This window comes from Merops nubicus, unplaced genomic scaffold (genome assembly GCF_000691845.1).
Source record: "Merops nubicus isolate BGI_N331 unplaced genomic scaffold, ASM69184v1 scaffold16389, whole genome shotgun sequence".
Taxonomy (NCBI): Eukaryota; Metazoa; Chordata; class Aves; order Coraciiformes; family Meropidae; genus Merops; species Merops nubicus.
In genome coordinates, this window is record NW_008631812.1 from 16333 (window position 1) to 28896 (window position 12564).

The 12564-nt window shown below is 37.5% G+C and overlaps 1 protein-coding gene across 1 annotated transcript in view; it reads right to left on the bottom strand.

Moving 5' to 3' along the window:
- Window positions 1-10041, bottom strand: part of LOC103780068 (excitatory amino acid transporter 1) — a 17923-nt gene extending 7882 nt beyond the window's left edge. The window contains exons 1-2 of the mRNA XM_008947715.1: window positions 9812-10041; window positions 8373-8415 (exon numbers count right to left, since the gene is read on the bottom strand). Of these exons, the coding sequence (XP_008945963.1) occupies window positions 8373-8415; window positions 9812-10041 (273 nt within the window). The remainder of the gene's footprint in view (window positions 1-8372; window positions 8416-9811) is intronic.
- Between the last annotated feature and the right edge of the window lie 2523 nt (window positions 10042-12564).

Genomic DNA, 12564 nt, shown 5'->3' on the forward strand with positions numbered 1-12564 from the left:
GAAATCAACAAAAATCCATGTTAGCTTCAAGAGGAAGATCTTCACCTTTGGTTTTCAGAACTCATTTTCCCATAAATATGTCAAAAATCAAAGATGTAGATTTGTCATGCTCAAGAGTTTTGTGACAAAATTATTGCTTCTTAGTGTGCATTTTTATGAATTGCTATTTTTCCCCAGTGTATTTCCAAGCATTAAAGAAATAGGTCTTTTTTTGCGTAGTGAAAATATTTTCATATGTTCTAGAGTTTCCTTCCATTTTCATAATTTTTGAGTTAGAAAACATCAGCCTGAAAGTAAATTAAATATAACATTCCTGTTTTTTTCCTTTGCTGGGGCAACACCATTATTTTTTTATGCTTTGCAGTAACAAATAACCAGTTCTCTTTATTAAGAAAAGGGTTCTACATTGAACAGTTCCATTATGGAATGGGCAAATCAATTTCAAAATCTCAGTATGCTCTGAAATGTCTACTTTGAAGACCAATCTTTAATCAGCTAATGCTTTTCCAAAATTAAATGTGCATCCTGAATATTTCTCTCTGGGCTCAAAAAGCCTTTCAGCTCTGTCTTGATTACGATTAAATTCTGTTGAACACAAAAAGTACTAAATATCACTAGTAAAATGTTTCTAATATATCTCAGGCTCCTAAATGCCATATTAAAGCAATGGGATGCTGGTGTCAAGGTTATTCAGTGACTTTGGATTTTTATTCCTTTGGGCCTGCCAACAAAAAACAAATACTATATCCATGAGCTGTAGTATTGTTAGTAACATCTGGAGACTGAGGTAGGCTCCAAAAGTATTTGAGTGGAATGGACTGCTTAATGGGAAACCTAAGTATCAGCATCTATCAACATCGACCTAATTTTCTGTTATTTTTCACACCTGAATAGCTTTATGCACTCCTTCCATATTTTTGCTGTATCCCACTGAAGGCTTTAAGTCTTTCTCAATTTCAGATAAAACTTGTTTGTATCTATGGAATATGTGGACATTTATGGAAACCTTTGGATTAAAATGTAGCAGAACAAATCTCAACAGAAGTCAGATTCTTAAGTTTTAAATAAAACTTGGTGAAATGTTTTAAGATTTGGGCTGTGGCTAGAGGAGTCAGCTGAGCTGTTCAAACAGTTAGCTGACACAGACAAGCCCAGTTCCACTCCCTTACCCATTCCCATCCAGCCTGTGATAATTTCTCCTCTGTGTTAGTTCTAGTTTGATCTCTCAGTGAGCCAGTTCTATGTTTTAAACTGTTAGAAAACTTATGAAGCAAAAAAAGAAAATTTTTGGGTAAAGGTTGTGGAGGTGAATCAGTCCACTGATTGACAAATGCCAGAGAGGGCAAAACACTGAGGTTGGAACTACACAGCCAGGGAATGTGGGAAGGGATTGCCTTTTTAAGAGGCAGAGGGACATTAGAGTGGAAACAGAAATTTTCTAAGAGTTCTCACTAAAGGGTTTTTAATTCAGTCCTGACAAGAATGTTATAATACTGCCTAACACTGTTCATTGAACACTTCGGATTTGGTTTTTTTTTAAATGTATGCCGGTATGACAATTGTGTTACATGTATATTTTTATCACTGCTTTTCAGTAGGAAAAAAAGTAGGTAAAAATTCCTTAATGTAAATATCTAAAGGGTATAAGTAATCTGGACTTGTGGGCATACAGGTGAGACATAAAAAACAAGAATGAAGACTAGAGTTAAAGCCTGATTTCCTAGCAAATTTACTATTAATTTCCTGCTTTCCCTGGACACATCGTAACTGACTTTGTCCTGATTGTCCTCCACTACCTTCAAGTCCTTCTTCCTACCTGTCTGACTAGGTCAAAAGCAACATACAATACAGCTCTAAGAAAGTGTCAGATGTGTGCTGCCTGGCTGGTTGACTTCTGCCTGTGCAATAAGCCACAAGAAATGTCATAAAGTGCTTTTCTTTCACTGGTAGAGTGGGCTTGATTTGTCTGAGAATTGTCCCCCTTGTGTCAAATATGTTTGGAATTGGACATTGCACTTAAAAACGGTGTCAGGATACTGAGAAGACGGGCAGCTATAGGGGAGAAAGAACAGTCACATGAAGCTTCTTACCTTTAAAGACTCCAGTTAGAAGTCATTTTAGGTTGTAACAAGCATATTTGGTTTTCTTTTTTTTATGGTGATTCTGGAATTCTGTTCCAGCAGGAAGATGCCTGCTGTCTATACTACATGAGTATGTACTGTAGGAGTATAATATGGATTTTAGGACCTCGCTTATCAAAGTTTGTTCACATTTCATCTACATTCTACAAGAGATGTAGATCTTAACTGTTGATTCACCCTGTTGGTCAGACCTAACTATTCAAAAATGTTACTAGGAAGAACAGTACTTCCAGAACCCCTTCCAGAGAAGCAGCTGAGAAACAGTTTATTTAGAATAAGATTCAGAATGGGAATCTGAGCCACAAGAATCAGAGAAACTTTCTTTGCTCTGGGACAGTCACTTGCACGAGCCTTTCTTTCATTATTGTTAATTGGGGTTAAGGATAACTCTGTGGATGTGTCTGTCTTCTTATATCCGAAGTTGTATAACAAAAGTCATGAGAAGGTTTCTGGTGAAACAAAAGAAATTAAGGAAAAGCAAATATGGGAAATGCAAAAAAGACATCTACTAAAGAAGTGTAGGTTGAGCTTTTTTATTGTTAGTGCTTTTTCAGTTCAGACTAAGGGCAAAACACAAGATTGCTTGAGCAATGCCAAAGAAATTTTCTGTGTGTGAAATGGTCAAAAAGCCAACTGTTTATAGGAAGTGACAGGATGAAAGACCACCTTCAAGATGTTAGAAAATGTCAAAGGTTTTGAAACAGATGAGGTAATAGCAGAGTTAACTATTACTGCTCTGCAGAGAACCTGGTGATAAGAGATCATTCTGTGAGCTTTTATGACATTCCTACTTCCAGGCAGACCTCTGTGTTGGTGGGAATTTGAGTTATCAGCTGTTCATGTAGCTCAAACTGACATTTTAGTATCACACTGTGATTCTGCAGATCCTTGTTCTTTCGCAACATTCAGTAATGGAAGAAATTAGACAAAAGGGAAACTGCTGATAGAACAGATCGTGGGTTTATGGGTCTCAGAAGAGGTGGTTATGTTTTACTAGAAATCCAGATGTCTACACTAATTATCTGTGATAAGCTAGACAGCATCAATGAGTCCTCTAATTTCTGAGGATGTTTGGTGCATTTTGTCTCCAGGCAGAGGTATTTTTGCCTGGTAAGGTTTTAGATGAAAAATGCTCACAATTATTCCTTAAGTTCATGTACAGAAAACAAATTAGGAGCAAGGTAAATATTATTTGGAACATACTAATATTCATAGCTTTCTACTAAGCTTACCTGTGAGTAAAATATAAATATAATAAGTGTACATGACTTTTTTTGCAAGACTTAATGCTAATGAAAAATTTTAAAATTAATTTTAATTATCTCATTGTGAAATAGACAATATAATTGCCTTTTTCACAATATAATGATTTATTTGTTTGCACTTATTGTTTTGTTTTCATTACTGACACAAGATACCCACAGTCATTTGACTTGGATATATGGCATGACCTTTTAAGAAGGAACATTATAACATGGCAGTAGCACATTCCAGTGGTTAACTTGCAGATAAAATAGTTGCATGAGTAACTGCTCTGAAAACTTGTAATCTGAGACAGTATAATTAGCACTGTCTGTGTTAAGTCCTTATGATGACGTAGTTTTTAATGAATGATGATTTTAAAAGCAAAAAATTTTCTTAAATGTAAGCCTAAAAACTGAAAATAAATTAAAATAAGGCAGTGATATCCCATCTTCCTAACTAATCTTTTCTTTCCTTTCCATGTGGACATGTGTAAATCATTCTAAATTGTCTGCAGAAGAGCTGATGGCACAGGTTAAAATGTATCTCAACTAGCCAAAATTATCATGAGGAACAGACGACATGTATTAGTTGGTATTCATGTCTGGATGTATGATTAACACTTCCAATACCCTTGATAAGGATGATTTAATGAAGTAATATTTAATTAAAACACCTCAGAAGAAATGCAGTTATCAAGATGCACCTCTTCAGTTCTTTAAAATTCAGCTAGCATCAGATTCCACCTATTCACAATAGAATAATTCTCCTGTTTCTCTTCATACCCTAAGTTCACTTACGTTTCTTCTGTCTTTTGGTATATCCCCAGAGCACAGCACAAAGCACAAACAGTTAAAAAGTAGTATCTGCCTAACAAGCAGACTCATGTATGACTGCTTAGCCCTAGGCTAGATAGCATTTTTGAATTTAGCAAAGAAAGAGAAATGAAGAGATAATGGCCAGAGCTCAAAGAAAAATACAAAGATTTATTTAGGTATTGCTGAACTGGGGGTGAATATAGTGGTATAGAGAAAATTTTGAATGCAGTAATCTAGTTTTATGTAAGTGTGGATTATTTATCCGCAATCTTTTCAGATTCTTCTGTTACTGATAAAAATCACAAAAGCCCTTAAGTAATCAGTGAGTAGTGAAGGTAGCAGCAGATGTCATATGGATATATCCAGACAGCAGAAAGTGTGCTGTCTGGATTAACAATCTGCTGTTTCCAGTGATCCCTATCTGCCACTGATTTAATTGGAGGAGGTCCTGATAAAGACAGGGTGCCAACTGGACTTTGGTCTTTCGCAGGGGTAAGTAGTAAAGAACAAATTGAATCTGAAGCCAAATATTTTCCAGATTATTCTTTGTAACTTGACCTGCTAGGTCTCTCTGTCCTGGTAGATTTCCCTGGAGCATGATGCTGAATGCCACCAGCTAAGCCTGAGCTTGTTCTGTCATTTCACAGTTGACAGGCTGGAATAAAAGGATTTCCTTAGCTTTTCTGTGGGCTCTTTCTCTCCCACAGGGTCTCCACCTGGCTTCTGGGATCCACAATAGGAGGTCCTTTTTGAAGGGGAAGGAGCATTTTGTTCCACCACTCTTCCTGTTTCTGAGGAAGAAAATATGCAGAGGAGGAGGAAGAGGAGGAGAAGAAGCAAGAGGAGGCAGCTTTGTTTGCCTCACAGACTTGCTGGGAAAGAAAGAAGAACAGGAAAGTGACTCTAAAAGACCAGAATCATAGAATCATTATGGTTAGAAAAGATCTCTAAGATCATCAGGCCCGACCAGCAACCCAACACTACCATGAGCACTAAACCATGTACTGAAGTACCACATCTACATGTTTTCTGAACACCTCCAGAGATGATGACTCCACCACCTCCCTGGGCAACCTGTTCCAATGCCTCACCACTTTTTCAGTAAAGAAATTCTAACTAATAATCAGTCTAAACCTCCCCTCGTGCAACTTAAGGCCATTTCTTCTTGTCCTATCGGTAATTAGGAGAAGAGACTGACACCCACCTCACTACAGACTCCTTTCAGGTACTTGTAGAGAGCAATAAAGTCTACCTTGAGCTTCCTCTTCTCCAGACTAAGCAATCCCAGTTCCCTCAGCTGCTCCTCAGAAGCCATGTTCCCCAGACCCTTTACCACCTTTGTTTGCCTTCTCTAGACCTGCTCCAGCACCTCAATGTCTTTCTTATACCTTGCTGCCCAAATGAACCCAGTACTCAAGCTGTGGCCTCACCAATGCCAAGTCCACGGGCACAATCACTTCCCTACCCTGCTGGGCATACTATTTTTGATACAAGCCAGGATGCCATTGGTCTTCTTGGCCACCTGGGCACACTGCTGGCTCATCTGCAGCCTGGTGTCCTCCAGCACCCGCAGACCATTTTCTGCCATTCCTTCCCAAGTCTGTAGCATAAGTACTGGACACAGCACTTGGCCTTGTTAAACCTCATACAGTTGACCTCGGTCCATTGATTCAACTTGTCCAGATCCCTTTGAAGACCCCTGACCAGATCAACACTCCCACTCAATTTGGTGTCATCTGCAAACTTACTCAGGGCACACTCAATCCCCTCACCCAAACCATTGATAAAGATATTAAACATAACTGCATCTAAAACTGAGACCTGGGGAACACCACTTGTGACTGACCACCAACTGGATTTGGCTCTGGTAACCACAACTCTATGGGCTTGGCCATCCAGCCAGTCCTTTACCCAGTGAAGAGTCCACCTGTCTATGCCATGAGCCACCAGCTTCTCCAGCAGAATGCTGTGGGAGACGGTGCCAAAGGCCTGACTGAAGTCCAGGTAGACAACAGCCACCACTTTTCCCTCATCCACCAGACACGTCACCTGATCATAGAAGGAGATGAGGTTGGTCACACAGGACCTGTATTTTATGAACCCACACTGGCTGGGCCTGATCCCCTTTGTTTCCTGCACTTGCTGTGTGAGTGCACTCACGATGAAGTCAGAAGACTGAATGAGGAACAGCAGAAAATTTAGGAAGATCCTTCCTAAATAAGTCCCAAGGTTCCAGTCTTCCTTCATGACTGTTCTTCCAGAAACAGTCTTATAAAAGCTTTTCTATCTCCATTCTAGATTTCTGAAGAAGGACAATCCATCTGGCACTTTTCCTGGTTTTTAACAATTTTTCAGAAATCCCTTTAAGCTACAAAGCGTATAAGAAATACAATATACTTAATTTAAACAGAATCTACAGGGCATCTTTAATTAAGACCATAGATTTAGGACTGCTAGTCACTGCAAGCAAACTTCCTGTTGCAGTAGGATACTTTATCAAAAGACTTTTTCAAACAGTATTTAAAACTTCTGAGGCACTTTGTTCCCACGACTCCTAATTGAGGATTTTTCCAGGACCTCACCTTTTAGATAATGCAGGTTAAAAATGTTACTGATTCCCACTTTAAGCTCAGTCATAGTGATATCTATTTCTTCTTGCATAAACATTTTTATTTGTCTTATACAGCTCTGTTCGCACTTTGGGTTTTGTACCCAAATAGTTTTTAAATCAAGCTGCTTTTTGCTTTATAGGCGGTGTTCTTCTGATAGTCCCCGCAACTCCTCTCTCCATTGTGCTTATTTTGCATGAATCTCCCTATGAATGTAATGACCCACCCCCCGATGGTTTTTTAATTTTGATTTATTGCGAAGTCTTTGCGCTTTTCTTCAAGGTACTTCTATCCTTCAGTACAGCTGAGATCCAGCTAATGGGTTGTTAACTGCTTAAAACAATTCTCAAATGTTTTTGAAATTGCAGTTTGAAAGGCACTGTGATTGCTTTCACCAGTTACAGATAATAACCTCCCAACTTGAGAGATTCATTAAAAATACATGCTGCCAGATCTGTAACCTTATGCCCTAATTATTTCATTATTTTGAGATAAAGATTATATCATTCCCTGACTTTATTACATTAAATTCTTTTAATTTTGTTTCTAATTTAGATACAGATTTTTATACTTCTCTATTGCTCTTCTGCATCATATCCTGAGTTCATCATCAAGATTACTGAAAACAGAGGCATGTATTTGTTGGTTTTGGACCTGGGTCTAGTGTGTCTTTAATCTTGACCAAATCTTTAATCTAGAAAATCACTGCTTTTTATTGGTGTCTGTTTATACAATTGAAGAAAATGTTACTGTTTCTTTTCAGTTGTTCTGCAAGATGAAACTCAGCTGGACCTTGTAAAGTTTCTACTTCATACTCTTGCTTCTTGACCTCCACATTTCAGATTTTTTTGCTGCTGCAGCAATAACTGGTAAATAATATCAGTTCAAGATTGTCTGTGGGGTCGATGTGAAGCAATTGGATTATGGAAATACACTTTAATTTAGGTTTCACTGAATCGATAATGTCCTTCTTTTAAAAAAGGAATGTAACGAGTGACTTTTGTTTTTAGTACAGAACAGTTAAGGTTAAGACCAGGCTAGTGATACAGGAATTCAGGAAGCAACACAGAAAGCGCATTCCTACACACTCCTACTACAGGTGACAGGAAGTCCCCTAGTTTTTTTGTTATTATGTCCACACAATTATTTCCTCTATGCACATTTCTTACAAGACATTCCTGAATATCTTCCAGTCCTTCTACAGCTGGTGCATAACCCAGAACCTCCCAGTTTCACATAACATTTTTTTTAAAAAGTAAATTCTGTGTTGACTTTAATGATGCTTGCTGTAGACTTATGAATTTGACATTTTGAAAAAACCATCTTTTTATTCATCTGTCCAGGTGTGTTTTCTTCACTTTTTATAGCAAATACTGAGACAATATGATTGACAACAAAGCCCATGTTCGGTTGGTTTACTCTGAGTTCTTTGGATGACTGAAGCCCACATAAGATTCATTTCTTTTCTAAATACAAGTACATGATATTCCTAAAGAAAATGCTATTACATTTCAGTTTATTACTTTGTTATGTTTTAGTTGGAAATAAGAAAACATTTTTACCTGTTTAAAGCAAGCTTCCACCAGATTTGGAGGGAACATATTTCTGTGAAAAAGAAAGAAAATAATGTAAGAAGGAATAAGACGTTAGTAATATTTAAGTAGGGGCACAGCTAATAAAAGAATTGACCAGCTAATTTTCAAAAGACTCCTAAGACAAATATGTAATTATGTACACGTAAAGTAGAGCTTTGCAAATAGCATTGGCCTGGTTAGCTTTATCAGGACAAAATGTAATAGGATTGGATGGTTCTGGCAATTGCAACATCTGTATCCAGTATTGTATAGCAATTCTGGTTATGAAGCAGAATATTTGTTAAATTACCAAATGAACAAAGCTCTGTGTGTCAGTGATGACTTTTAATTTTCTATTTATTAATGCTTTCTCAATCCAGATTAATATTATTAATAGTAATATTTAATGCATTTCTACTTCTCAAACAATTTTTGCAGTCATGTGGTCTAATACATCATGACATTTATCGGTTGATTTAGAGTCTTGTCTTGATTAAGAAATAAATATTTCTGAAGTTTGAGTATTCTTTAATAATAATACATATATATCTGTGTGTGTATACTTGTTACACACAGGCATTTGTTTTTTGCTTTCCAGCACGGTGACATTTCTGAAGGAATTAGAAGCAGCCTAACTGAATAAATCTTGAGGAATCTGAGTGCAAACCTCTTCATGGGTCTTTCTGAAGTCCCCCTTCCTGGCAGCATGACTCTTGGAGGCCTTTCTCCATGTCTCTGGCTTCTCCAAATGGGTTAGTAGAACACAAAATTTTGGTGGATTTACCTGTGGAAAAGCTCCCGAGTTCAAAACCTCAGCTTCCCTACTCCCTGGAATACATCTGTGACATATTATCTCTATAAAAGAGGCATTGCAGAGTCTCTGAGCAAGGAGAAAACAAGATTTTATATCTGTGCCCCTCTATTTCAACCATTTTACTTGCCTGTTCCTGGAATTTATTTCCCATCCATACAATTTAACAAGTTGAGTAGATGCACCCAGGTTGGAGACTACAATTCAAAATTAAGATCAACAGCTAAATCAGGGATTCAGGTGAAGTGAGAAAACTTTTGAAAGCTGGAAGTAAAGGAAAGCAGAGGAATTTCATGATAAAGATTGTGCTATGGAAGGAGGGGAAAAGACCCATGCAGGTAGCAGAACAGAAATCTTTCTTTTTGTGCATAAAAGAAAGAATCTTTCTTTTAATATTAGAAGCAGTTTCTTCCCTTGCAACAGCTTGATTTGAAAATAAATCCATGTATACTTTTGCAGTGTTATAGGTGTTAGAGGTATTTGATTTATATAGTTGAAAAAGATTTCACTAGTTTATGCAGTCACTGTCTAAAATTCTGTACATTTGTTCTCATGTGAATCCAAATATTACTGTTGTTACTACTGGTACAGAAAATGTGCTATGTCATAGCCATACCTGATTAAGTCAAGAAAGGCATCTGCTGCTGTCACTTGCACAATTTTGCCTTCTCTGTGCATGTTTTCTTTAGTACCTTTCCCAGGGTGGATGATGACCACAATGACTATGCCAATCAGTACAGCAATGATCGTAGTACTCATGTAGTAGACTACTGCTCGGACTCCCATCTTCCCTGATGCTTTACTATCCAGGGCAGCAATTCCTAGTAAATTTAAGCACAAGTACATTCACCTCATACAGTTAGGAGTAAAGATTATAAACTCAGTATGACAAAAATGGTTTTGTGGGAAGAGTTTTGATGGCCTGTACAGTTAAATAAACTACCCAAGGTAAGCTGGCCCCCTTTTGCCGCTCTTCACCACTGTTTTCCCATCCCACCACTAATACTTGTTATTACATAATTTTCTGTTACAAGAGTTACAGCTTTCTGTGTTAATACTTTGTTAAAAGTAAAGAGTATTGGTCTAATACAGTGTAGTACTCCCTGTATTCCAGTGATGCTCCACCTAATTTTTTATAGTAAGAAAGAAAACGGAGTACTGTCAAGTGATGTTGATAATGTTTTGAACAACTAATGTGTACGAAGAGTTTCAGTTACTAATGAAATGACCTCAGTTTACCTCTGTCCCAAGCCATGGGAGTTTAAAACAGATTAAATGCTGTTAGCTTGTATCAGAAAATCCTTACTATTGTATGAATAAGCATTTAGAGTCTTTTATAAGCTTTGTAAAACTTGCGACATTAATCCTAATTCTTGGCTCGTCTAATGCATCTGATCTAATGTGAATACTAGGGTGCTCGCTATGGCATCTGCTAAAGTGTTTGTTCATCAGATTGCACCAACAGGGCTGTACTGTGTTTTTTAAATGAAGGTGCAGTTCTGCCAGGGAAACTCTGAATCCTGGAGCAGGAGCGTCTCATGAAGACTGTGAGAAATAGAAATGCTCTTTCTCTTTCCAAGCAGGTGCAGTTAGTATTCTTCCTAAAATGCTGCACACTCCTTCTGCTCAAAATTTCAAGTAGTCAATAATAACTTCCCCATACTTCATCTGGAGGGCTATACCATCTGTCTCAATGCAGTGCTGATGCTTCTTGTTAGAATCAAGCTGTCAAAATGCAGAATGAAAAATGAGGTCAGGAAAGGATCTACTTGCTTTATTAATTCTTCCTATGGACCCCTGTATGGCACTGTCTAATCCAGACTTCTGCAGATTGCTCACACACATTTATCTAGATGCCATCTTTGAACACAGTAAATAAAATGAAAGTTGACCACCTTCTGCTCTGGGTACCTGTCTCAGAGTAGAAAAAAATTAAAATAAGGCAACAGGACTGCATGAATGTCAAAAATATGGAAACGTAAAACTAGAATAATGACCTGTCAAAAGTACGTTTTCTCAAATCACTGTGGATATATTGTACTTCTGTGTACCTACTCAAGGAGGAAAAATGTGCCACTGGAGTTACAGCGAATGTTCTTTAGTCACTGTTGTAATTGAGATCAAGGCTGTGTTCCAGGGTCTGATCAAATCTTCAAAGTATAAAACCAATCACATGGTTCATACTTACCCTTTCATTTCAGCTAGCATTTGCCTGTCCTTTCAGCAGAAGACATTAGAGCCAGTTAGATTTGTACCCACAAAATGAATTGCAAAGGGATGTCACTAGATTTGCACTATGAACTGGTTGATTTACATGAGACACTGAAGTGCAAGAACAAAGTGTTACTGGTGCAGCAAGAAACTGAAACTGGGGATCCAACATCTGAAGCACTTGATCCTTAATTTCCCTACCCATCTTTTTCTTCTGTAAAACTAGAATGCGTATGGTAAGTTTATATTTATGGCTTGAAATTCTGTGAGGAAAATGGCAAATACCATGAAGCAATGAATATCTTTCTTATATTTACAAACATGAAGTAAGTAGTGAATGGAGGATCAGTTATACTTTAGAGTCCCCAAAGTGATGCAAATGCAAAATAATGTGATTAACCAATGCATAAAAAATATAGTTAATAATTATGGAATATTTCGGATCTACTAATGAGCTGCACAATGTTTATATGTGAAGACATTTGTTGCAAATTTATTTTTAAAGTATCAATATGTAACTTAAAATGTGAAAAATAAATGCATTCGTAGTAGCCCAGTCACCTTTATCTTTGGAAATTTTAATTTCTGTTGTATGATCTTCCTTGCTATTTCTATAGCAGCAGCAATGGGCTGTTTATTTTTTTCATTTGAACTCAGATGAGATTTAAACTTGGTTTAAATCTTGAGCATGAAAAAGTTAACTGACATAGTTTGGTAGAAAAGTTTGGAAAAGGACAGATGTTAAATCAGTCAGTTCCCTGTATCCTGCCCATCTCAGGTAATACATTCAGGATCAGAGGCTAAGCACTGTCAGCCTACATTGTTTATAGGCATAATGCTAACTGCTTTAGCCAAGCCTAATCTTTCTTTATACTCGACACTTGATACTAGTTTGAGTGTCCTACACACCAAAAATCACTAGGAGTCATTGTAGGGCACATCTTACCATTAAAGACTGCTGTGTTGAAGGATTAGAGCTTGTGATCCTGTTTCGTTCTTGGACTGATTCTGGGATTGAGTGATGAACCATGTCCGAGTGATATGTCAGGGAGCAAGAGTCATGCTCTTTACTTTATAAGCTGATTTCTGGCTTGGTTTTCTATTATGCACTCCAGCTGGGACTACATGGCTCCTTATTTTAGGTTGCTCTGTCTCATT